This window comes from Amphibalanus amphitrite, unplaced genomic scaffold (genome assembly GCF_019059575.1).
Source record: "Amphibalanus amphitrite isolate SeventyFive unplaced genomic scaffold, NRLGWU_Aamphi_draft 000488F_arrow, whole genome shotgun sequence".
Lineage (NCBI taxonomy): Eukaryota > Metazoa > Arthropoda > Thecostraca > Balanomorpha > Balanidae > Amphibalanus > Amphibalanus amphitrite.
Window position 1 is genome coordinate 455,936 of NW_024881982.1, and position 27,292 is coordinate 483,227.

Genomic DNA, 27,292 nt, shown 5'->3' on the forward strand with positions numbered 1-27,292 from the left:
CATTTTCATTTTATATGATCATCGAAAGAACATACGTACCATCGGCATGTTGAAAACAAATGTTGTCATTAAATGACAAGCATGTTGTCATTAAATGACAACATGCTTTGGAGTCTGTGGCAGATCGGGCTGTGGTTGGGCAAGCCCGCACTGCCCGTTAGACCTGGCCCAATCGGGGCCCACGCAGGGCCCAAGCAGTCAAAACTGGGTGGGACCCGCTCGGGCCCTGCGCGGGCCCACACTATTCATGCCCAGCAGAGGTTGGGCAAGCCCATGCTGGCCGTTGAGCGGGGCCCGATTGGGGCCCATGCAGGGCCCAAGCAGACAAAACTGAGTGGGCCCCGCTCGGGCCCTGCGTGGGCCCCACCATTCATGCCCAGCAGTGGTCGGGCTTGCCCGCTCGGGGCCCGGCCGGTTTTTTGTTGGGCGTTGCTCGGCGGTCTGTGTCATACACCGACCAAAGCCCAAGAAAAAACTGAGCAGTGCCCAAGAAGTCCAAGTTGGGCCTGCCCAAGCAAAGACTGATTGGGGCCCGAGTGGGCATTGCTGGCTGGGCCTAGGAATCCACACGGGCTAGGAAAGGTGAATATAACCACCCATCTCCACTCACTGCAATGTCTATCGGCAGGTCGTTGCTGATGAGAACGGGTCGGTGGCGCTTAGTCTTGACTGTTGTGCTCCTGTCCTGAGGGGGGCTGAGGACCCCTGCGTCAGCCAGGTGGCCGCTTCTCGGCGCGCCTATCACGCCACCGTCAGTTGGCACCCCTCCCACGCGTATGCGGTTTCCCGGCGCTCGCTGCACCCGGCAGTCGTCACCACGCCTCACATCATCCGACCACTCCCGGGAAACGGCTGTTATGTAGGGTGAATAGGTCAAAAACGCCCCCCTTAAGCGCGAAACCTTCTGACACTCAACCCAACACAGATTACTTAAACCTTTGGGCACCATCATGTAGCTCATTCTTTTTACTACGCTTTTAGACCAAGAAAAGACACCTGCGTGTGGTATTTAACCCCCCAAAAAGGTTTTTGCATACCCTTACAAAAGGGCGTTTTGCCCCATACCCTGGGTAATACGCCCACACCCATGTGCAAAGCGCCCCCACCCCATCCATCAACAGAAAATGATGAACATGGCAGAACTTGACGTCATTCTGACGTCATTTGTGGTCAACCTATCATAGCCTTTGGAATAAAATTTTGTTGCAATGTGTAAAATGGATGCCCGGAGGAGTCCTGAAAGTTTGGTGACGATATCTGCAGTCGTTTAGGATATATCAGCAAAAAAGGACAGGGACAGGCCTTTTCAGCCCCGACCTACAGGGCGCTACCCTGCACTCTCACCACCGTGCAAAACGCCCCCCTTTCAGAAAACTGGGGGCGTCTTGCCCCATGCATCGAGTAGGCGTCTTGCCCCATCCACTCCATTTCCGGTCAACAAAATATTGACAAAAAACGCGCCACTAACGCCGCAGCATAATACATTCACCAGAATGACAATAAAACGCAGTTTTGAGTGATGTGCACAATAGCAAGTTTTGTGATATAAAGAGGGCATCAAAATCTTAGGAATCTTCTGTAAAAACAACAAAAACAACACCCAAAACCAACATCAGCACCTACCCACGCTGCTCCTCAAGACGCAGAACCGGAAATAGAGACCTACGTAAATAAGCAGCTGACTGTTCTGAAAGACAGGATAAAACACCTATCCGTCGATAAGAAATACGATTTTTAGGGGAGGCGTTTAACCCAGGGGTGCGTTTTCCCCACAATTACCCTAAGCCCATGGGCTCCCGGCTGTATACAGAACCTGGTAACTAAGAAGTGGCGCCGTTCCCAGCCCTCCGCGGATCGGACCAAACATGGCGCAGGTTTATGACAACGACGCGACTTTTCAGAAACACCCGAAAAAAAGTTCAAAAGCCACCAACAAAGATCCACCGATTATTACAAAAAGTGATTCGGCTAGTCGAATGCTTAACCGGAAGCCTTGAACCATAGTAGTAGATATACGAAGGCATTGATTGCATTTTACTATATTATCATGCATGGCATTGCAGATCATTCGATGAGCTGACTTCGTACAAAGCAGGCACGGACTAGACTGTGCATGTCGCACGTTTGTAAGTTTACATTCGGTATTCACCGAAATCAAACGCCTTCTAAATTTCCTAGACAAAGACATCGTAAACAAGGCTACAGGACGTAAGCATGCCTATTCCAAAGGGCAGCGGTCATTTCATTAAATTATAAAAAAACCTACAGCTCACACGCGAGCATCATAGTTTGCATTATCATCACAACGATAGCCTGCAGCACAATGCTGCATTTTGCACATTGTACACAAATATTGTACAAAACTATAAGTAGGTATATATAGTTGCTTCCGCGTAAAATCGTCATTTTCTCGCACAATCTTTGGCCACGTGACGAAATGGACGGCTTATAAGAAGGCGAGTTGCCTTGAAAATCTCACACTCACCCGCACGCATGTATAAAAACCACATCCTCACAAGAGTCACGTCCAACCCGACGCGATCAGCGACAGGCCGGCCCGTTCGCTGAGGACCACCCACCCGGTACCGGCGGGAGGAGGCCCACCCCGGGCCCGGCCGGTGACGGCGGAGGCCGGCGGCTGCCGTCCGGTCACGGCTTCTCAACGTTGTCGAGGAACCACTGGGTGAATTTTCTCAGCTGACGCGCCGCCTGCCGACTCTCCTCCTGTAGCCGCTGGTTGTCCGAGCTCAGCTTCTGCACCTGGAGCACGCCGGGGGCGACATGTCAGACTGCCGCCGTCCAGAGGAGGGGGCAGCCGTTACCCATACGATGAACACAATTAGGGATGAATACGGATATGAGCTGACAAGGATATATTGAGTCTTTAGCCACGTCGAAGAGCTGGCATCCAGATAGAGGAAAATACAGCAAGCCTCGGGACTGATTCTCCCCTGTGACTGAGGCTGTGACTGACCCTTCCACTGGGACTGATCGTGTGACTGATTCCTCGCTGTGACTGGTGTCTCACCTGCGACTGCAGCAGCTCGCGGCGGGTCTGCTCGTTCACCAGCTCGTTCTCCAGAGTGGTGAGACGCGAGCGGAGCTCGTCAGAGGGCGACGGTGGAGCGGCTGAGGCGGCCGAGCCGGCGGCGGGGGCGGGGGCGGCGGCAGCGGCGGGGGCTACAGGTGACGCCGTGTCCCCGGGCGGCGTCCTGCTGACAAACAGAACACCACCTGCGTCACAACCAATGCTAACCTTGTGCGACAAAATCTCACCTTCGCATTGGGAACAATTTACCCATTTTATGCATTGAACATTTCATCCAGTCACATGAGAATTGAAAGTCAGAATAGCGGACAAGTTCAGCATCGTTCGCTTGCTTGAATAATAATCATCGGACTACAACATTTCGATAATCGACCGTCGACGCACGCTCCCGACTAAAATGTTACAGATGAACTGCCCCATTTTCAGGGACTGGCGTTAGCTGGGACCGGGCGGTTAGTGACCGCCGTGAGGACGGAGGTGAGCGGACGGCAGCAGGGGACATGTGAGCAGAGGGGAGCGCCCGGAGGGGTGCGGTGAGCGGAGGTGAGCGGCCTCACCTGCCGGCGGCCGGCCGCTGGGTGAGCACGGCCCGTGTGGCCGTATCCACCAGAGTCTGCCAGTCCATCTGGGGGCCGTCCGACTCCGGGCTGGCGTCCAGCACGTGCGCCGGCCGCGCCGTGGTGAGCAGTACGTCCGTCTCGGCCGGCTGCGCCGGGCCGGCCGCCAGGTACGGCCCGCTGGAGGCGCGCCGGCCGGCCGGCGCCGCGCCGCGCGGGCTGCCTGCCTGGCTGCGCCCGCTGCCGGAGGACGGCGTCGAGGTGTCGGCGCGCAGCCGGCGCCGCGCCGCCGGCGACAGGCTGTGCGCGCTCAGCTCGTCCTCGCTGCGGGAGGCGGGCGCGCAGCGGCGGCCGGCCGGCTCGGCGCTCTCCAGGCTCTGGTGGCTGCCGGCGCGCAGCCGCGGCCGGCCCAGCTCGGCCAGCGGCGCGGCGCTGGGCGGCCTCCCACCCAGCTGGCTGCTGCTGCGCGAGTGGCCCAGCCGCGCGGGCAGCAGGCGCGGCGCCGAGCGGCCGCTCAGACACTGGTCGCTCTCGGCGTGGCTGAGGTGCGCCGAGCTGAGCCGCCCGGCGCTCAGGTCTGTGCTGCTCCGGCTGTTGGCGATTCGCCGGGGACCCGGGCCGCCCGGCCGCTTCGTGCGCACACTGCCACCGCTGTGACCCGAGGGCTGGCTGCGGCCGGCCGCCTGCCGGGACGCCGCCTGCTGGCGGGCAGGCTGGCCGGGCGCCGGGTCCCTCGGCGCTCCCCGGAGCCTCTGCTCTCCCTGATCCCTGGGCGTCCCGCGGAGTCTCTGGTCGGCCTCCTCCCTGGACGGTCCCCGCAGTCTCTGCTCTCCTTCCTCTCTGGGCGCTCCGCGGTGTCTCTGGTCGCCCTCCTCCCTCGGCGCTCCGCGGTGCCTCTGTTCCAGCGTGCTGTAGCCGGCGCCGCTGGTCCTCCGTCCCCCGGCCGCCGTGGGGTCGGACGGACCGCCGCCCGAGGACCGCCCGGGCGCCGCAGACGCGCCGGCGGCGGCCTGGGCGGGAGCGGGGGCGGCCGGCGAGCCTCGGTGGCCCGCCCGGCCGTCCTGGGTGGCCGTGGACGTCCGCTGGCCCTGCGGGTCAGAGCGCCACTGTCAGGGCTGCTGGGACACCGAGCCCGGGGAGAGCTGCGGATAGCTCGCAGGCCACGCTCCTGGCCAACTCCTACCCATCAACCAGGGTGCACCGGATAAAGGAGGGACTGTCGAACACACGACACACTCTCGTAGATATTAAGTTTTATCACTGTCCGGCCTGAGCATTGCGATAATTTTACAACACAGTATGAGCGAATTCATTCGAGGAGATGGACGTTCGCCGTCATTATCCATACTGTTCGGTCCAGACATCAGTTCACACATGAGCGCCGAACGTGTCGCGCAGCCGTACTGCCTCACCGGAATGTAGATCTCCACGTCTGAGTCGGTGAGGTAGGTGGACTTTGAGTTGTCGTTCTTGGCTTCCATCAGAATACCGCAGTTCATCGAAGCCAGTTCGATATAGGCGAATGTCTCCTGGCGCCCTCTCCGCTCCTGTCGAACGGGGGGGGGGGGGGGGTCGCGCGTTACAGTTGATACTGTTGGTAGTAGCAGGTCGTGCGTGTTACTTCAATTAACTAGACACCAATGATTTTGTATGACAACCGTGAACAGCAAGGATGTAAGAAATGAGGATCCTGAGCTACATGCTCAATGCCAAACCACATGATCTGCCTTGCTTCAAAACCTGCAGCGTATGCCATTTCACCGTGTAATAACATTTCCAGTCCGCAAATACGAATGCTTTCCGGCTTGTCTCGCCCCATTGTCCGATGGATCCTGATCCCACCGCCCCATCCAACCCGTCCCGACGCCCCAGCACGCCCCGTCCCACCGTCCCATCCCACCCGAATCCCCGGTCCCACCCCACCCGTCCCGCGGCGCACCTGCAGCGTCTCCAGAGCCCGCGGCTGCAGTCCGGCCGGCGCCGCGTAGTTGCTCGTCTGTCCGTCCAGGCTGCGCGCGGCCGGGAGCCGTTGTCGGTGGCGCGCCGGCAGCGGCGGCGGCGGCGGCTCGGCCTCGTCGGCCCACCGCTCTGTGGAGCCGCTGGACGAGCTGCTGAGCGTGCCGCCGGCCTCCAGAGAGCCGGCGGCCAGCGCTGAGCGGCCGCTGCCGCCCGTGCCGTACCCAGAGCTGACGACGGACGGCGGCGGTGAGCCGGCGCGTCGGCCCGGCTCCGGCTCCGGGGCCGGCGCGCCGCAGGAGGGCAGCAGGCAGCCGCGGCGCGGCGCACCGTCCGCGCCCGGCGGCAGCACCACCAGCGACACGGGCACCGAGGTCTTTAGCAGGTCCACCATCTGGTCGTAGCTGGCCGAGCACACGGGCACCCGGCAGATCTGCGGACGACGGCGGGCGTCAGCGGTCCGCAGCTCCACACGGCGCACATACCTCGGAGCGAGGCTAGCAGACACTCGACAAACTACACGTGGAGCACTCTGTAAAGACCAGCACCACACAGCACACCAGCCAGCACCGTTCCGTCACCACGTCACCATACCCCCATCCCCTCCCCCTCTTCTGGTCCGTGTGAAGGGAGCGGCCCTCACCTCCACGATTCGGGCGCCCTGTCGGAGTCCGGCCTGCCAGGCGGGCCCGCCGCCCTCCACCTCCGTCACCAGGCCGTCGCTCTGCACGTGGAAGCCCAGCTGGCCCAGCTGGTTCCGGCGCAGCACCAGCTCCTGGAGAGGACAGCACCAGAGCCGGCGTCACCAGACCGGTACATCACCAGACCAATGTCACCACGACAGCACCGAGTGGTGATCAGACCGATGCATAGACCTCTGTATACCGGTATACAGAGGTCTATGACCGATGCCATGTCAACATGACGTCACACTGTTTCATTGCTCTAAGCGAGGGATCCCGTACTTGAGAGTCGCAGCCGGAGGGGGGGGGGGGGCTCCCGTACCTGCGAGTCGCAGCCGGCAGTGGGGGGGGGGGGGGCTCCTGTACCTAAGTCAAGTCGGCGGTGGGGTGGGGCTCCCGTACCTGCGAGTCGCAGCCGGCGGTGACGGCGGCCAGTCGCGCGGCCATCTCCGCCAGCTCCTCCGTGTCCTGGGGCGTCTGTGGCCGCAGCACCACACACTCGCCCTGGTGGTAGTACACCCGCAGGCTGAGGACAGAGGTCAGGTCAGGTCAGGTCACAGCACCACACACTCGCCCTGGTGGTAGTACACCCGCAGGCTGAGGACAGAGGTCAGGTCAGGTCAGGTCAGGTCAGGTCACCACACATTCGCCCTGGTGGTAGTACACCCGCAGGCTGAGGACAGAGGTCAGGTCAGGTCAGGTCAGGTCACCACACACTCGCCCTGGTGGTAGTACACCCGCAGGCTGAGGACAGAGGTCAGGTCAGGTCAGGTCAGGTCAGGTCACCACACATTCGCCCTGGTGGTAGTACACCCGCAGGCTGAGGACAGAGGTCAGGTCAGGTTAGGTCAGGTCACAGCTCACGACTCCCTGGTGGTAGTACACCCGCAGGCTGAGGACAGAGGTCAGGTCAGGTCAGGTCACAGCACCTCACACTCGCCCTGGTGGAAGTACACCCGCAGGCTGAGGACAGAGGTCAGGTCAGGCCAGGTCAGGTCAGGTCAGGTCACAGCACCACGCACTCGCCCTAGTGGTAGTACACCCGCATGCCGCTGACAGGTCAGCCGTCAAACATGACCGCGGGTAACAAATACGGGACATCTAGAGAGTACAACACAGACCTGCAGCCTGCGTGCAGGGCAGCCCGGCTGTGAGTCGCAGCCGGTAGCACCCCTCAGCTAGACCGGGGAAATGACATCGACAAATCCCACAGCGTACATCTGAGCAGACCATGCACCCCAGGAGTCGACTGATGAGACTCGAGGCACTCGAGCCAGTAACGGTTAAGGAGTCACACCGTCTCCCAGCCCTGAAGGGTGCCAAGCCGCCGGCACCGGACCACCACTAGCTTGGCGCGATATTGTCGCCGAGGACTGCCACTCGTTAGAAGGGGGCGCCTGTCAGCGGCATTGTGTAACCGCTCAGCTCCATGTAAAAGGACATGGTGCGGACCAACACGGCGCGGGCTGTCGGGTCCGGCCGGTATCGGTCCATCTCGGACAGCCGAGCCGATGGTATCGGGCCGGCCGGCGCGGCGGCCGCTCCACCGGTCCGTGCACGGAGGGGGTCGGTCCCAGTTCCACACAGCCCAGCGCTGCCGTCCATACAGAGGGGGTCGGTCGCCCCCCCCCCCCCCACAGCCCAGCGCTGCCGTCCAGTGCACACGGAGGGGGTCGGTCGGCCCCACACCGCCCAGTGCACACGGAGGGGGTCGCTCGGCCCCACACAGCCCAGCGCACACGGGGCGCTGACTCACCCATTGTTGGCCCGGTAATGGTTTAGTGTCCCGGGAGTCGAGGGGTACGGACCGAGCTGGGCAGACTGGGTGCGGTCCGCCGTCACACGGCAGGGGAAGGTGGGCTGCCGGTGTGTTCAGCGGGTGCCCGATAGGTGGATACACCGCTGGAGCAGCACGATAGCGCCGCTGGACCAATCCTACAGACGCCGCAGAAAGGTCAGGGGACACTGGGGCGCCTGGCAGTATCCATTGCTGCCGATGTATGTCAGCAATAGATGCTATCTTTTCCGGTGTTTGTGACCAACTGGAATGTCTCACTGCGAATTTCTTTGCCATTCTCAATGCACGTCATGCTGTCTGCCTTAGGCGTGCGAGTCCGTCTGCCCGTCTGTCCGCTGGGGCGTCCGCATCACCTAGTGCCCCCCAGTGCCCGCCTCACCTGGTGCCCTGCAGGGTCCAGCCCAGTACCCCTCACCTGTTACCCCCCCCCGTACATCCCTCACCTGGTACCCCCCCCCCCCCAGTGCCCCCTCACCTGGTGCCCCTAGTGGCCCCTCACCTGGCGCCCTGCAGAGTCCAGCCCAGGACGCTGGCGGCCTGAACTGGTGCCCCCTGGTGACCACCTCACCTGGTGCCCCCAGTACCCCTCACCTGGTGCCCTGCAGGGTCCAGCCCAGGACGCTGGCGGCCGGAGCAGCGAACAGCAGCCGGTCGGTCCTCTCCTCAATTAGAACCACAGAGTCAGCAGAGATACCCAGCACGCAGTCCACCTGCGAGGGCGCAGAGAAAAGAAGTCAGAGCACGGTAAAACCCCAACACACGGTCATTCAGAACACAGTCCACTTGAGGGTAAGGGATGGAGTCAGGGCATGATAACGCCCAATTCACAATCGTCCACTATACAAACTATACAGTTATACTGTGCAATACACAATTAATCTAATGCTTATCCCTACCCATCGGGGGGGGGGGGGAGGAGGGTGCCAGCAGTGTCCGTAACTGTCGGGAGGATGTGCCAATGAGGTGTCGCGCCTGTCAGCGGGGGTGTCGGCGGTCCGCACCTGTCGGGAGGGAATCCGCACCTGTCAGGACTCAGGAGGGAGTCCGCACCTGTCGGGGAGACATGTCCGAGAGGACTGGAGGAGGCAGAGTATATAGAAACATGAAGAGTTGTCGTGTTTCGTATTCCACACTTTTAGGGGTCCATGCATACGCCCCCGTCGGAAGGTGTATGTTTGGAAGGGTCCTTACTCTGTACCGTAAAATGGGGTGTTAAGGGACAGTGGGGTGATAAGGGACAGTTGCGTGGGAAAAACTTTGAGTCATGTTAAGTTCCTAATTTGAGAAGGTTAAATAAAAACTTGAGTGTGGTAGTTGACACTGTTTTGTTCTTGACTAAAAGACAAAATGGCATGGTTTTTCATGCAAGTGATTTGGTTCAAAAATGGTTTTGAAAATCATGCTACATTTTCACAAAATTGAGACATCTCCAAAACTCTGTGTGTACCACATAAACTAGAAGGTGTACAGGTAAAATGAATGCATAGGTGAATTGTCACATGTATTGCACATGTTTCCTGAAAAAAACTTATACAATTCACCCATTCATTCATCATCCTCTTCCTCTTTTGTGGACACATGCGTATTTTGCGGTGGATGTGGGGTGCTAAGGGACAGGGAAGAAAAAAATAAAAAATAATATATAAATATAATTTCATAAAGTTTTCTTTCAGTAGGCATGGAAAACACCAAATTCCACATAAAATGCTGGCTAGTTCATGCTTTCATCTCTAACACATCTTAAGTTATATAACAAAACACCTCAAAACTCCCTTAACACTATCTTTAACAATGATGGGTCAATGAAGACTGATGTAGGTAAATGTGATGTCATCATAAAAAGGCCAAAACAAAGAGGGCAACATAATGACAAGTGACTAGCTTCAAAATGGGTTTCTGTTGGTGACAGAATGGTACTTTTTGGTTCTATTTACCTCATAGTTAGCACATTTTCCAGAAGCGTAAACTGCATTACATGTAATTGGCTAAAAAGGCCATTAGTGGTGAATGAACCTGACTTGTTTTGTGACAGAATATGCAAAACATTTTAATAAATAAATTGTGTGCCCTTTCACACCCCAATTGTGGGCATTTGATGACCATTTCTTGAAATAATATAGGTGTCCCTTAACACCCCACATTGGGGTGCTAAGGGACAGCGATGAAAAATCATAAAAAATAATATGCATGTATATATTTTTAAAACTGTTAATGTAGCAGGCATGTAAAGCACCAAATTCCACATAAAATGCTGACAAGTTGATGCTTCTATCCCCAACCCTTCTTGAGTTATATAACAAAACACCTCAAAACTGTCCCTTAACACCCCGTTTTACGGTACGTATCTGTCGAGAGCTCTGCTCGTCCGTACTTGTTGGGCCGAGGTCTGTGTTTGGGGGGGGGGGGGGTCTGTTGGTACGCAGCTGTCGGGCCGAGCTCTGCTCGTCGGCGGGTGTTGGGAGGTCTGTACCTGTCTGGCAGAGCTGGTGTCGAGGAGGGGGAGGGGTCCGTGCTCCGTACCTGTCGGGCCAGGGTCTGTGCTGGGGCGGTCCGTCCGTATACCTGCAGGGATGATGTCTGCACTGGGGCGGTCCGTCCGTACCTGTCGTGCCGGGGTCTGTGTGGGGCGGTCCGTCCTGTAGGGATGATGTCTGTGTGGGGGAGGTCCGTCCTGTAGGGATGATGTCTGTGTGGGGGCGGTCCGTCCTGTAGGGATGATGTCTGTGTGGGGGCGGTCCGTCCTGTAGGGATGATGTCTGTGTGGGGGCGGTCCGTCCTGTAAAGATGATGTCTGTGTGGGGGAGGTCCGTCCTGTAAGGGATGATGTCTGTACTGAGGAGGTCCGGCCGTACCTGTCTGACGGAGCTCTGTGCTGGGGGCGGTCCGTCCTGTAAGGGATGATGTCTGTACTGAGGAGGTCCGGCCGTACCTGTCTGACGGAGCTCTGTGCTGGGGGCGGTCCGTCCTGTAAGGGATGATGTCTGTACTGAGGAGGTCCGGCCGTACCTGTCTGACGGAGCTCTGTGCTGGGGGCGGTCCGTCCTGTAAGGGATGATGTCTGTACTGAGGAGGTCCGGCCATACCTGTCTGACGGAGCTCTGTGCTGGGGGCGGTCCGTCCTGTAGGGATGATGTCTGTACTGAGGAGGTCCGGCCGTACCTGTCTGACGGAGCTCTGTGCTGGGGGCGGTCCGTCCTGTAAGGGATGATGTCTGTACTGAGGAGGTCCGGCCGTACCTGTCTGACGGAGCTCTGCTCGTCAGCCACCACCTGCCAACAGATGGCGCCACGCTGCACGGCGTCCGGCCGGAACCGCGGCCGCGGACGGTCCTTCTTCCGACTGCCGAACGACATGATCGCTGCCGGACACAAACGGGACGCGCCGCCGAGTCAGGGGGGGGGGGGTGGGGGTGGGGAACACACTGAGGTCAGGGTGGGGTGGATGGGGAACACACTGAGGCCCGGGTGGGGGGTGGGGAACACTCTGAGGTCAGGGTGGGGTGGGTGGGGAACACACTGAGGTCAGGGTGGGGTAGATGGGGAACACACTGAGGTCAGGGTGGAGGGGGGGGGGCACACTGAGGTCAGGGTGGTGTAGATGGGGAACACACTGAGGTCAGGGTGGAGGGGGGGGCACACTGAGGTCAGGGTGGGGTGGGGGGAACACACTGAGGTCAGGGTGGGGTGGGTGGGGAACACACTGAGGTCAGGGTGGAGGGGGGTGGGGAACACACTGAGGTCAGGGTGGAGGGAGGACACACTGAGGTCAGGGTGGTGTAGATAGGGAACACACTGAGGTCAGGGTGGGGTGGGTGGGGAACACACTGAGGTCAGGGTGGTGTAGATGGGGAACACACTGAGGTCAGGGTGGAGGGGGGGGGGGCACACTGAGGTCAGGGTGGTGTAGATAGGGAACACACTGAGGTCAGGGTGGGGTGGGTGGGGAACACACTGAGGTCAGGGTGGTGTAGATAGGGAACACACTGAGGTCAGGGTGGGGTGGGTGGGGAACACACTGAGGTCAGGGTGGGGTGGGTGCGTGGGGAACACACTGAGGTCAGGGTGGGGGGTGGGGGGGAACACACTGAGGTCAGGGTGGGTGGGTGGGGAACACACGGAACACTGAGGTCAGGGTGGGGTCGTCGCCGCACACAATTACATAGGGTTTGACTGCTAAGGAACGCAGACACTTGCAAGGGCGTAAAATACGACAATTTTCCAGCCATTTGGTAGCATTTTACTCCCAAACAGTTTCATAAAAAAATTGTGGATGCAACCATATGATGCTAACTATATACTATGATTTAAGTAACAATGCATTAAAATAGTCCTAAACAAACGGACATGTACTGGTGGCGCATGTTGCGCTCTTTGGTCACAACAAAACTACCCATTTCTAGAGGGTGGAGTTTCCTACGACGTAAAATAGACCTTACTGTACAACACTTCCAAGCTCTTAGAGAGTCGTGAGAGTCTTGAAAGTCACTCACAGAACTTCTGCGGCGGGTCGAGCGTCTGCTCGGTCAGGTAGTTGGTGGCCAGGTCCTTCAGGTACTCGTTTCGGGTCCGCTTGGCCATTGTCATAAACTTCTCCGAGTGGTAGGCGGCGTTCTCGGCGTTGATCACTGCAACATCGGACGGAGGTGAGCGACACTGCGGGCGAATAGACGAGTGCCGCAGGACAGAATGCATGGATAGAAGGAGAGGCAAGGAAAAAGACAGCCTCTTTATAAAAAAGAATAAAAATATTCTGGATAAAAATATTCAATAGAGACGAATTTACCATAAATTAGTCAAGTATCTACATTTCTAGCACAGCAGCATTACAATTAAAAAGTTGGTACTGGGGAGTACAGCGCAGTTCACGTAACAAATCGCACTGCCAAAATATGTCAGAACTACAAATATGCTCAACACTGAAGCTTGCACGTTCAAATATCGGCGGCGCCCGGCCGGTGCGGGCGGAGCGTGGCGGCCACATCAGAGGTTTCCGCCGCCCGGCGCGGGCCCGGCAGTCGCGTCCGCCGCCCGGCGCCCCCCGACAGCGTGCACCACTCACTGGTCTTATACCGGCGCCCCAGACGGCAGCGGACACCGTACCACACTGTATAAACGACGCCCGCCTCCGCGGCCGGGGCGGACAGAGCGGTCCACTGGTCGTCTATCCGATAGGTATATCGTACTGACTGGGGCAATCGACCGGCCCGTGCTTGCAAAATAAATCAGCCTAGCTTTAGCGATACATTCAAACACGACATAATATGGTTATCATGCATGCATCATTTGAGCTTTGCTAAACATTTCCACAACTTCCGTGATGGTTATCGTTATCACCGTATTCGTGTCAAAATCGTATAGTAGGTACTTACACGTTCAATATGTATGGAGTTAGGTAATCACGCACTGTGTTGATTTTTTTGGGGGGGGGGGTAGTGAACGAGCGTCTAATCATTCATTTCTCACATGAATTTAGAACAAGAGGCGAGGAAGCGACACGGTGCTTCATTAGTTTAGAATGTGTAATTGAAGTATTAATGAACTTATTTCAACACCACAATTCCGTACAAGTTTTCAGGACAGAACTACATAGAGAGCCAGTGATAATATCGCCGTGATGAGCTCACCTTTGGCGTACAGGAACTCGGCAAAGGCCTGCGACTTTGAGAAGGTGGCCGATTCGGGGATGGGCGGTCCGAACGCGGGCACGTCCCGAAATCGGTTCACAGCCACACTGCAGGTCAGAAAGGGACAGATAGAGGTCAGACGGCAGTCAGAAGGGGTCAGACAGAGGTCAGACGGCCCATCCCGCTATAACAGATATGCGTATTCGTAATGCGTAGGTAGCGACCCGCGCGGAGTATTCAGTCGACAGAATACGGATCGACCCGTGCACAGCGTTGTGCGCAGTGCTCCACTCGTCGAGCGGTCTCAGAGCCCAGTGTGTACCTGTACTGGGTGTTCTCGGAGCACGGGTTCAGTGCTCGCACCACGATGAACACGTGCTGGAACTGTGAGCGGATGTGTTTGGGCGTAAACGGCAGCGCGCCCGGCTCCTGGAACACGATGGTGACGATGTCGTTGCCGATGTAGCGCTTCCTCAGTAGCTGTGGAACAGGCAGAGAGCGGTCAGTGACAGGTCAACTCGGCAGGCCCGGCGGCTACACAGGTGACGGGACAGTCAGAGATCACAACAGACACAGCAGCGGCACAGGGTCACCCAGAGGTCACACCGGACACAGGGTCACCCAGAGGTCACACTGGACACAGGGTCACCCAGAGGTCACTCCGGACACAGCAGCGGCACAGGGTCACCCAGAGGTCACACCGGACACAGTAGTGGCACAGGGTCACCCAGAGGTCACACCGGACACAGGGTCACCCAGAGGTCACACCGGACACAGGGTCACCCAGAGGTCACACTGGACACAGGGTCACCCAGAGGTCACTCCGGACACAGCAGCGGCACAGGGTCACCCAGAGGTCACACCGGACACAGTAGTGGCACAGGGTCACCCAGAGGTCACACCGGACACAGGGTCACCCAGAGGTCACACCGGACACAGGGTCACCCAGAGGTCACACCGGACACAGGGTCACCCAGAGGTCACACCGGACACAGGGTCACCCAGAGGTCACACCGGGCACAGGGTCACCCAGAGGTCACACCGGACACAGGGTCACCCAGAGGTGGACACAGGGTCACCCAGAGGTCACAGTACCGGACACAGGGTCACCCAGAGGTCACAGTACCGGACACAGGGTCACCCAGAGGTCACACCGGACACAGGGTCACCCAGAGGTCACAGTACCGGACACAGGGTCACCCAGAGGTCACAGTACCGGACACAGGGTCACCCAGAGGTCACACCGGACACAGGGTCACCCAGAGGTCACAGTACCGGACACAGGGTCACCCAGAGGTCACACTGGACACAGTAGTGGTACAGGGTCACCCAGAGGTCACACTGGACACAGTAGTGGTACAGGGTCACCCAGAGGTCACACTGGACACAGTAGTGGTACAGGGTCACCCAGAGGTCACACCGGACACAGTAGTGGCACAGGGTCACCCAGAGGTCACAGGACCGGACACAGTAGTGGTACCGGATCACTCCGAGGTGACACCATACGCCGCCAAAGGTGCAGTGCCAATCATGGGTCACATCGGACACGTTGGTACCGCAGAGGCAATGGGAAGTCACGACAGACACGAAGTAACCGTCCGTGGCTGTAGAGTGCGCAGGGTTACATCAAAGAGAGGCGCATCATCATACGTCTATAAATAGTTGTTTCGCGGAGGCAGCGCCGCCCGGTCGGGTGCGGCTGTGCTGACGGGCCCAGCGAGCGGCACCTGCGGCCGGTGGCAGGGGGACCGCTTCCCGGAGGGAGCGCTCGATCAGTAATCATGGCGGAGGTTCCGGGAAAGTTGAACTGTAGACACAACAGCGGCCGGCCCCCAATCGACCGCACCGCGCTGAAGGCACCCCAGCTGACCCGGCAAATACCTAGTCACAGCCCACAGAGACATCCCAGCCGGACTACCGCAGGTGACCTACCGCAGTGGTAGCGGTACCCCAGCCAGACTGTCGGTGACCTAGTGACGGGGAAACCACAGACCACCACTACAGGGTCACCCCCACCGGGTTATCGGTGAGCTAGTCGAGCAGGAGTTGGTTTCTATTTACACCACTTACTGAGGGCGTTAAACAGCTCTGGTGAGACGAGAAGCAGATATGTAACCATTCCATATGCCTTCGCTCGCAGCTGTGCAGATGTTGTGCTATGGGTCTGACAATATGCGCCCGAAGGTACTAAGTCCTTCTCTACGATCAGTAGTTATAGGTTTTACCGTTACCGTCCTGCTCCAGCATTGGGTTGTCGCTGCGCAGTCATTGCAGCCTCGCCCCGCGCCCAGCCCGGTGTGATCAATGCGCTGGTATATCACCATACATACCTGTCCGTTGTCTCACCTGTTGTCTGTTGTTGGGCGAGTACTGGAGCAGAGCGGTGACTACCTGCCCGTTGTCTCACCTGTTGTCTGGCCGAGTACTGGAGCAGAGCGGAGACTACCTGCCCGTCGTCTTACCTGTTGTCTGTTGTTGGGCGAGTACTGGAGCAGAGTGGAGACGTGGAACATGATCTCGTTACCCTGGTGTTTGACGTACACAGAATACTCCCCGGTCGAGTCGGCTGGAACACGGAGAGACAGAGGTTACTCACAGTATATATGTACTCGTATGGTACACAGCCAGCTAACGACTTTCCTAGAGATCAGCGAGTCAGATAGATGCTTATAACACCACAAGTACCAGTAACATCCATATTCTACTGATCCCATACTACATAATGAGCGTCATTTTGTTGACGTTAATACGGAACACATCAATTCTAAGCTCCTACACCTCTAACATCAAAACAGCGAACATCGTTAACGATTCGCCACAGCCCTATTCCACTGGGGGCTCACTTTTATTGTCGAGTCCCGCTTTGTACTTGTCGAAGCCCTTGAGTCTGACGCGCTGTCCGAGCATGCCGAGGAACTCATCGAGCGCCGGTCCCGACTGCTCGTTGTTGTACATTTCCTCCTCAGTGCTCTGGCCGGCCCGGCAGTACATGATGCCCACCTGGGGGGACAGAGGGCAGGCATATCAGTACATGATGCCCACCTGGGGGGCAGAGAGCAGGCATATCAGTACATGATGCCCACCTGGTGGACAGGGAGCAGGCATATCAGTACAGGGTGCCCACCTGGTGGACAGGGAGCAGGCATATCAGTACAGGGTGCCCACCTGGGGGACAGGGAGCAGGCATATCAGTACAGGGTGCCCACCTGGGGGACAGGGAGCAGGCATATCAGTACATGACTCCCACCTGGGGGACAGGGAGCAGGCATATCAGTACATGACTCCCACCTGGGGCAGAGGGAGCAGGCATATCAGTACAGGGTGCCCACCTGGGGGGACGGAGGGCAGGCATATCAGTACATGATGCCCACCTGGTGGACAGGGAGCAGGCATATCAGTACATGATGCCCACCTGGGGGACAGGGAGCAGGCATATCAGTACATGATGCCCACCTGGTGGACAGGGAGCAGGCATATCAGTACAGGGTGCCCACCTGGGGGACAGGGAGCAGGATGGTGGCAGGTGCACACATGACATAACACACTGTTACCAGTACACGGTAGCCAGCACCAGCCCGGGAAGGGAGCAGTTCATTACGCAGGTGCTTGAAGGGTGAGGCATGTTTGAGTTTGAATCTGAGTAAACGTGTGCTAGGGAACCTATTTAACTTATTTGACAAATGAGAAGAAAAAATCATAAATAAACGTGTGTGGCGCAAAGTGGCAAAAACATTGCGATTATCTGAAACATAACTGCGGATTTAATTTCCGTAAAGCCAAGCGATCAGCCTCACCTTGTACCGGTTGAAGATGTACTGTTCGTCGAGCTTCATCAGGTAGTCCTCGGTGCGTGGCTCAGCCACGGCCAACCGCAAACTGGAAACGAACGATACACTTGTCAGTAGATAACCAAAGCCTCTGCATGTCTATTAGTGCACCACAGATTGTCCATCGTTTATAATTGAACGTTGACAACACAAATCAACTATGTAAAAATGAAGAGCACGAGAGTGTAATGACTCAAAGGTAAACTATGCAGTATTTACATACATAGTTACATCAGCAGCATTTCGCTATTTTCCCCGACCCCCATCATGCTTTGTGACGTTTCTACGTTTATGACCAGGCATAGATAAGTCTTCTCCTGCTCAAATGACCGCTATTTGTTTCGAAGAGTCCCAGATGATGTCACACAGCCGGGGAGGGGAGGGGAGGGGTCCGAGGTCCCGGCAGGGAGGGGAGGGGGTCTAACAGCAGGAAAGGAGTGGTCCAAGGACCCCGGCCGACGGGGGAGGGGGTCTAACAGCAGGGGAGGAGTGGTCCAAGGACCCCGGCCGGCGGGGGAGGGGGTCTAACAGCAGGGGAGGAGTGGTCCAAGGACCCCGGCCGACGGGGGTCGATACGGACGGCGCCCGGCCCTCCCACTGGCCCGCCCGGCTCTCCGACTCGCCCGGCTCTCCCGACTCGTCTGCCGCCCAGCGGGCTCTGCCGCTGCCGGCTCTGACACCCTACACTTCCGGCGCTGGGCACACCAGCTTGCAGAAATATAACTGTCTATTAAATAACAGCAGAAATATATTAGGTATGAGCATGTGATAAGCAGGGGTCTAAAGGCTCTACGGCAAATCCGATGGATGGTCAATATTCTTCGCAAATAAAAATGCAGCATTTCATCAATAAAATATAAGAACCAGCTGGATGCAGCAGGTCTTCCTGAAGCAAACCCCGTTCTCCGTCGTCTTCAGTGCAGATCGGCAAACCGAGGCCGAGCAGTTCCGGTCGGCCGGGTCGGTGGGTACGGGCCAGAGTAGGACGGACGGTCCCTCTCCCCGCCACCTCCCCCTACCCTCCCACTCCACCCGTCCGTACGGCGGCTCAAAGCCAATTATAAATCAGTAAACCGTCCCATCTATCCGGGACACATTAGCCGACTGATAGCAGAAACCCGAGCATTCCGTCAAACTCTCCCACCCAGTCGACACAAATCACTCGGAGCAGGTTCCTTTCGTTGCGCTCGTTGGAACTTTTTAGTGACCTAATCAGCACATTGCAACACTTTCTGAACATGGGTGCGGCCGTCTCCTTTCTTCCCACCTTCATCGTCTTCCCGACACTGTATTTTAGTCGCTCTTTCGGGCGGGTGGGCCACTGTGCGTCCCGGGTGGGGCGTGTGCGTCCGTTGGGGACGGGAGAGGCGCTGTCCCTTCCCCTCTCCTGGCGCCGAGCCGCGCATCAATGGGACAGCCGCCTCGTAACACCCGATCAATACACGGCGGCGGCGGTGTGAATGACGGCGGCGGCGGGGGCGGCACGGCGCACTGTGGCAAAACGGGCCAACTCCGCGGCCAAATACATAACGCTGAGACGGTGGCATGACGCCCTATGGAAAAACCAGCCAACACTCGATGCAAAATTATCGCAGCCTTGGTGGTTAAAACAGGCCCGCTTCACCTTCTGCGTTTAGAAGGGTCGTGAGCTGAGAACCGCCCGCTGCCGGTGTCAGGGGGCCCCGGACCGCGCCGCGCCTGGTGCGCCTCCCCGTGCCCGGCGCATCGGCCGGGGGCGAGCCATGCGCGCCGTGCACAGTGCACTAGTGCAGGGCGCCGGCGGGCCGCAGCCGGATGCCGGTGCAACACGGGCCGGCGGCGGGGACCGTTAGCTCACCGGCCGGTCGGTCCGGGCGGCGGGCGGCCCAACACCTTGGCACGCCGGCCGTCCACACAGCCCCACACAGGCCGCATTGTCATACGGAGCGGGCGGCGGGCGACCACCTCGGAACCATCGCACAGAAGGCGCTGTCACGGGGCAAGGCTGTCGGGAAAGACGGTGGGTACGTGGGGGACCCCATGTGACCCTGATCCAAATGCTGAGCATTTGCTCTAAACTCATTCCTCCCACCGAAGTTGCCTATTTTTACGGGGATCGGTGAATAATTACATCGCCCACCACGTTACAGTTTGGGTGCATTTCAACATGGAAAAGGTCACCTTCACATCAAATGCTAGCGATAAAAAGCATCATTCAGTGAGGCAATAAAAACATTCACCCAGTGACACAGCTTACATCGATGTCAGTTTGCAGTGTCAATTTGCAATTGCACTGTCAATGTCAATTTTACGAGAAGCTCCTGCTAACAGCTCGGAAATCACCAGTTGTTTTGTAGCTCAGGACCGCTAACATTCGGAACTCACTAGCTGTACGAGTATTACAGCCCGGGCGCTGAACTCACCAGCTGTACTGCAGCTCTCACTCTGAACTCACCAGCTGTACTGCAGGTCGGACTCTGAACTCACCAGCTGTACTGCAGGTCGGACTCTGAACTCACCAGTTGTACTGCAGCTCTCACTCTGAACTCACCAGCTGTACTGCAGGTCGGACTCTGAACTCACCAGCTGTACTGCAGGTCGGACTCTGAACTCACCAGCTGTACTGCAGGTCGGACTCTGAACTCACCAGCTGTACTGCAGCCCGAGCGCTGAACTCACCAGCTGTACTGTAGCTCTCACTCTGAACTCACCAGTTGTACTGCAGCTCGGGCGCCACGTGGTCGAGGATATCACGAACCGGCAGTCGCTTCAGCTTCTCGCTGGGCTTGATCAGGGGGAACAGCGACTCCTCCAGAATCAGGCCGCGCAGCGTCGGCAGCTGCCGGGTCAGGCGGGGTCACAGGTCAGCGTCATGGGTCAGGCGGGGGCACAGGTCAGTGTCGGCAGCTGTCGGGTCAGTGTCGGCAGCTGCCGGGTCAGGCCGGGTCACAGGTCAGTGTCGGCAGCTGCCCGGTCAGGCGGGCTCGCAGTTCAGACGAGGTCAGGTCAGTGTCGGCACCTGTCGGCGTTAGGCGGGGTCACAGGTCAGCTTCGGCAGCTGCCCGGTCAGGCGGGGTCACAGGTCAGTGTCGGGGTCAGGCGGGGTCACAGGTCAGCGTTGGGAGTCAGGCGGGGTCACAGGTCAGTGTCGGCAACTGCCGGCGTCAGATCAGGCACAGGTCAGTGTCAACATAGGCGGCGGAACGGGGAGGGCACCAGGTCACCGTGCCCCCCTTTGATTTTGGCATTTTAACATTAGCCCTATGGGCGTTGCATGGAAAGAATGGAACCAAAAGTCGGCAGTGCCCCCTTTAATTGAAGGTGTTCCGCCGCTACTGAGTGTCAATATGTTCATCTTACACGATCATTGCATCCGTCCCTCCTGAAGTGTGCAGACAGTTGCGGCAGCCACCAGGACATCACTACTGGACGAGTTACGTGGAGTCACGCAGCTCCACGGAGAACACTGGATCCCATCACCAGCAGAGCACAGCGGGATAGTTCAGTCGGCCGCCCACCCGCCCTCTGCCCCAGTCAGCCCCTGTACCGCCGCTGAGCTGAGCAGGCCCCCCCCCCACTCAATGACGCCCCTGTACCGCTGCCGCCGGGCAGGCCTCCGCCCCCTCCCCACACACACTCAGTGACGCCCCTGTATACCGCCGCCGAGCAGACCTCCGCCCCCCCCCCCCCCCCCCCACTCAATGACGTCGTACCGCCGCCGAGCTGAGCCGGCCGGTGACGGCGGAAACCGCGCCGCCGCCGGGCCGCCACTGCCGGGCGTTTTCCTTCCCGAACAAACGAGGGAAAGTGAAGACGCGCCCGGCGCCTGGCACTCGGCCGCTTTGCCGGGTGCTCCGACACTGCAGGGTATAATGTGGAGCGCTCTCGGCCCGGCGCCGGCGTGGGAAGTCCACGCAGCGGCGGTAGGTGGGTGCCCGCTGGACATTCCGGGACCGCGGACGGTGGACGGCAGCGTTTCTCCTCCAGATCCATGAGAACGGAGCCAGTATAACTGCGGCTCATATCGCTCCGTGTACCTACACTGGGAACGGTATATCATTCCAACATTCACCTAACCGTGACAATACACGGCAATGTGTCGAGAAAGAAAACCATCAACATCCTGTAATGCCGGAAACGTATGACATAAATTAAAGCTAAGGATGAGTAGGAGCTCGTAAGGAGTTTGCATTACATTGCCAATATTGCACCAAGAGAGACAAATACTTTTTTACGTATTATAGCCGGACATTCGGGAAACTAAGGCCTGTCATGTAATTGTTATAGTACCGGTATTGTTATAGTACCGGTGTTATAGTAGTGGTATATATCCCACGATAAGCAGGCGTCTGCCCAGGTGTTCACTTCCTTTCAGACGGCTGAATCGGGCTCTAATCTAATACTTATATGGCACTTATACTTAGCAGGCTCTAAGTTCTAACCCGTGCTTTTCAGACAGAGCTACCTATAGCATGGGCGTAGCTGCACGGCGAGTCTCTCTATATGCAGACTGCAGTCATTCGCCGCGGTGGTGCGCGGTGACGGGCAAATGATCTCATTCGTGGCTCATGTCTCAGTCGTATAGAACACTGAGCGGTGCGAATGGGTGCCGCAGTAACCCCCTGTGACAGACAGCCGAATATGTGCCGACACACTTTGCACACGGCGAGCGTGCGGAATGCATTGCATTCCCTCATGCATAGTCACTAGTCAGTGACATGAAGGTGACCTGTTTTTCTAAGTTGCCTTTTTGTTAATTTCGGTGACCTCTAGCGACCTTTCATGACCTGCAGCGATCCCGGTGACCTACAGCGATTCTCGAGTCCCTCAGCGACCCCTCTGTGTCAGTGCGCAGTGGCCTCCGTGTCAGTGTGCAGTACCTAACCGCCTGTGCCAGAGGCCGTGCTCCTGACCCACCTCGCTGGATCTCACGATAACCCGGTAGCAGGTGTGGTCGCGGCCCTCTCCGGCGGCGGCGGCGCGCGGCCCGCTCTCCTGCAGCCAGTCGCGCCGAATGCTGACCGCCACCGGGCCCAGGCTGTCGTCCGTGCCCACCCAGTTCTCGTGCTCTGTGGACGGAGACAGGTAGGGGTGCAGTCAGAGCGCACCCAATGCTGACCGCCACCGGGCCCAGGCTGTCGTCCGTGCCCACCCAGTTCTCGTGCTCTGTGGACGGAGACAGGTGGGGGTGCAGTCAGAGCGCACCCAATGCTGACCGCCACCGGGCCCAGGCTGTCGTCCGTGCCCACCCAGTTCTCGTGCTCTGTGGACGGAGACAGGTAGGGGTGCAGTCAGAGCGCACCCAATGCTGACCGCCACCGGGCCCAGGCTGTCGTCCGTGCCCACCCAGTTCTCGTGCTCTGTGGACGGAGACAGGTAGGGGTGCAGTCAGAGCGCACCCAATGCTGACCGCCACCGGGCCCAGGCTGTCGTCCGTGCCCACCCAGTTCTCGTGCTCTGTGGACGGAGACAGGTAGGGGTGCAGTCAGAGCGCACCCAATGCTGACCGCCACCGGGCCCACCCAGTTCTCGTGCTCTGTGGACGGAGACAGGTAGGGGTGCAGTCAGAGCGCGCCGAATGCTGACCGCCACCGGGCCCAGGCTGTCGTCCGTGCCCACCCAGTTCTCGTGCTCTGTGGACGGAGACAGGTAGGGGTGCAGTCAGAGCGCGCCCAATGCTGACCGCCACCGGGCCCAGGCTGTCGTCCGTGCCCACCCAGTTCTCGTGCTCTGTGGACGGAGACAGGTAGGGGTGCAGTCAGAGCGCGCCCAATGCTGACCGCCACCGGGCCCAGGCTGTCGTCCGCGCCCACCCAGTTCTCGTGCTCTGTGGACGGAGACAGGTAGGGGTGCAGTCAGAGCGCGCCCAATGCTGACCGCCACCGGGCCCAGGCTGTCGTCCGTGCCCAGTGGCCCACCCAGTTCTCGTGCTCTGTGGACGGACGCGGAGGAGATGAGATCACAGAGCGCCCCAGCATCGGTGGGATGCGTTCGTCTTATAAATGTCACACCAGCAAATCCGTTAAAGATGAATCACAATCTCAGTCTTACAACATAATCCCATCAAACACAGCCGGAAGTCTTCGAGTACCAACAGCAGTTTGCTGTTGAAAAAAAAAAATGCTTCACCTTTCAAAGTTCGGATCAAGGCCTTATATGTATGGCTCGGATAATGTGAGCGTCTTCTCATTACCTATTGCAAAGCTGTTAAATACTGAAACAAAACATGCTATACCTAATGCCTAGTAAATGGGTGACAAAACCGCCATCGAAACAGCATGACTACGTGTTTCACATATGGTGTTCGAAGCGGCCATATCAATGAGGTGATGTCCATACACCCTGCCACGCCGAGAACCAGTTATTTCCGGACTGCAGAGCCGGGTCGGATGTGCCCACTTCCGGTCGGAGGGTGGTCGCAGGGAGCTGGGACGGGGAAGGATTCCGCTCCCATGTGGTGGAAGGATCGAATGCCGCAGCTGATAACAAAAAAAAACATTGCTGACCGGCGTTGCAGTACCTATAATCTAACATAGCGTCCCATCTATAAGTCGCGGTAGCACTTTTAACCTTTTTTGTGGTTTGAATGTAGGTACCTATCCCTCCGCTGCAGTGCCCGACACCTGCACGCTGACAGCGATAAACTTTTAAAGAAATTCATAACCGAAGCGGTATTTTTGGAGGTTGCGGAATGCACTCTTTGGAATAGGTATTTTACGTTCAGCTCTGGTCACGGTTGTGGCATGGGTGAGCACATAGTGCATCCAGCCGCTCCGCAGTCCCATTACGGCAACACTGTGTGGCCTCGCCTCTCACCATGGCACGGGGGCCTCCGGCGACCCCAGCGAACTAGCGAACCCGTGAACCCCAGTTATCCCTCTCGTCACGATCCTGCGACATACCCAGCGTCTGGCCTATGATGCCATTACAGCGACACCGTAACGACACCGTAACGTCCACTGAGGACGACACCGCAGCGACAACACCGTCCGCTTAAAACGACACTCGTTTGAACACAGCGCTCGCCACGAAGCAGGCAACAGGTGCCGCCTGGTTACCACTGCCATTAATATCGACTGCAGCGCATTGTCGGACCTGCATTACCTACGTCAGTGCATGCAGGCCAAATCGGGATATGTGATCGGCTTTGGACGCTCGGTCTGTTTTTAGCGGCGCTCAACAGCGGCGATAGAGTCCGAGGGTCGGTGGAGCCTGAGCCGAACCCACTCGGGCCACGTCACCGCCGGAGTTGCGTGCTACAGCAGCTCCGTCCCGCTCTGGACTTCCGTCCGTGCGGCTGACGCGCGCAGGAAAAGCGGCCGAACCCGGTCAGCGCGCGAGGGAGCCGCGGTGCCTCCGAGACTCAGCACGGCTTGTGAAAGTGACATGCTCGCGCCGTGGGTTGGAAAATTCACAGTTTGGTCCCACATCTATTATAGGGCTTCTAATAAGTGAGTGAGCAACTTTATTGCCTGGATGAGCATCATTATGAGCAGTGGGTGGTGTGAAAAAAAAAAACATTTTTAACTTCAAAAGGTACAATCTTAAATGAAAAGGGCTCTGATCTGAATACGACAATGCGACCATACCACCAGCATTTCTACACAATGAATTAAAGTCAAGCAGATCAGAACCAAGAACACAAAGTGTTCATAAAACTGGTTCTGAAGACAAAAGACAAAAGACCCAAGGGAAACCCAAGAAACTATTAAAGGGACCCTCCCACCTTCAAAAAAGTTTATGAATTGGCATGAAAGTGATGTCGCTCGGTTCAGGAAGAGCGAAAACGAATATCTACCAGATTTCACCGAAAAATATTCACCGGTTTTCAAGATATTAGACTTTTACTTTTGTTTACTTTTTGGGATCTCCGCTGTTCCTAGCGACTTTATTTGGAAGCAATAGTTTGGCAGCTGAAAGTGCGGCACTTGTTGCGCGCAAAGCAGCATATACCACCGCGTGCTACAAAACGTTTTAGTCAAACATTTAAAAATCGTTAGATATCTGCGCTGACGTCACACATTCAGAGGGGTATTCCTATGCATTAGCCCCTCTGAATCAAAATGCTGCAATTTTGAAATTCAATATTTCCGATTTAAGGCATTTCTCGATGTTGTGAGTGCCGAAACCGGTAATTGTGAGCCAGGGACCCCATTTTTTGCTATCTCAACTCAAATCTAATGTTAAGGTGGGAGGGTCCCTTTAACAGAAAAGCATCTAATTCACGAAAATGCGCTTGATTATCACATCAGGTTTAAAGCACTGGGTCAATCAACAACTTGCAGGCCTTGGTGAGACCAATATTTCTGCTATTACCAAAGCATAAACAGTAACTTATGAGCCCGCTAAAACACGCGGTCCCTACCGAATGCATCGACTCCCATAACTACCGCTGCAGTTCTGCCCTGAGGCACTCGTGCCTCCATCTGACGTCAGGATGACGTACCCCCGCGGTCAGCTGGCGCCCGGCGGCGGCGGCACCCACCTCTGCCGTGGAAGAAGTCCTTGTAGTAGTAGCTGCCGACGTTCGAGTGCTCGATGGCCATGCCGTGCCGGCTGAAGGGGCAGACGTGCGCCGGCCAGTGGGTGATGCCGGCCGGCTGCTCGAGCACCGAGAGGCCGCACGTGGCCGGCGCGCGGTGGCAGTGCAGGTCGGGTCGCGCGGCCGCCCGCCGCCGCCGTCCGCCGCTCGGCGCCAGCTGCAGCGTTCGGTCCCGCTCGCCGCCCACCTCGTTCCGAAAGAAAGGGCAACTGCCGGCGGACAGAGCGCGGACGACATTGTGAATAAGGCGATGTATATTCGCTTTTCATCATGTTACCCAATAAGGAGCAATCCGCTACCTATATTGCAGAATACTTCTATATAGTTACTGCTACTTCTGTTCCGTACTATACATAGGTACCGAACAGGAACAGTTCAGCAGAAAGAAACATCTGTGAATGCCCCCTCCCCTCCATTCCCCTCGGGCGTCCTGTGAGGGGCTGAGCGCGGGGCTCACCTCTGGACCAGGTCGTTGCTGCGGTCGTCGCCGTGCTCCTCGTCCTCGGAGAGCTCGTCGGCGGAGCGGCTGGCCGGCTGCGAGGCGGCGCTGGCGCCCGTGGCTCGGTTGTGCCGCTCGTCGAGCCGGGTGCGCCGGCGCGCCGCTGCCGCCAGGCTCACCCGCAGGCTCTGGCAGTCGTAGTGGACGAGCGCGCGCCGGCGGCGCCGCTCCTCCTGGCGCGCCTCGCCGTCCAGCGAGTCGGTCGAGCGGCTAGTCTCGGGCTCCGAGAGCCGCTGCGAGTCCTTGACGCTGCCGCCGCGCAGCTTTCTGAACAGCGACTGCTCGGCGCCGCCGGCCTTTCGGCTGGCGCGCCGGTCTCGGTCCCAGAGCCGCTGCAGTCGGGAGCGCTGCCGCGGACTGGCGTCGGCCGAGTCGGCGTCGCGCGCGGCCGCCAGCTCCGGGTCCAGGCTGCGGAACTCGGTCAGCACGGCGAACGCCGCCTCGCCACCGATGGCGTCGATAGAGCCGTGCGAACCGAACTCTCTGCGGAGCGCGCCGCCGCCGCCGCCGCCGGTCGGCTCCAGCTCCAGAGACGAGTTGGAGCGGTACAGCGGGCCGCTGCGGCCGTCGGCGGCCGGCGCCGCGCGGCTCCGCTGCCGCGGGTGCAGCCGCTCGCTGCAGCTGGCCCGGGTGGACGCCGGACCGAAGGCGGAGCGCTGCAGCCGCGTGTGCGTGTGTGTGTGCGTATAGGCGCGCTGGCGCGGCATCAGGGGCAGACCGGCCGGCGGGGGCATCATGAGCCCGTCCATGGCCGGCGGTGGCGGAGGGCGGCCAGCCGG

The 27,292-nt window shown here is 58.1% G+C and overlaps 1 protein-coding gene across 1 annotated transcript; it reads right to left on the reverse strand.

The window, feature by feature from the left end:
* Nucleotides 1–2,023: 2,023 nt before the first annotated feature.
* LOC122392493 (signal-induced proliferation-associated 1-like protein 2) lies at nt 2,024–27,292 on the reverse strand. The gene is made up of 20 exons (XM_043387405.1): nt 26,472–27,292; nt 25,958–26,223; nt 22,390–22,541; nt 20,184–20,311; nt 17,461–17,542; nt 16,510–16,666; nt 16,129–16,232; nt 13,989–14,146; nt 13,667–13,773; nt 12,533–12,667; nt 11,280–11,401; nt 8,635–8,753; nt 6,648–6,771; nt 6,206–6,337; nt 5,546–5,995; nt 5,019–5,153; nt 4,048–4,694; nt 3,607–3,990; nt 3,029–3,215; nt 2,024–2,760 (listed from the first exon to the last, which is right to left on the reverse strand). Exons 1-20 carry the CDS (start codon nt 27,260–27,262, stop codon nt 2,650–2,652), a joined length of 4,491 nt encoding a protein of 1,496 aa, XP_043243340.1. The 5' UTR covers nt 27,263–27,292; the 3' UTR covers nt 2,024–2,649.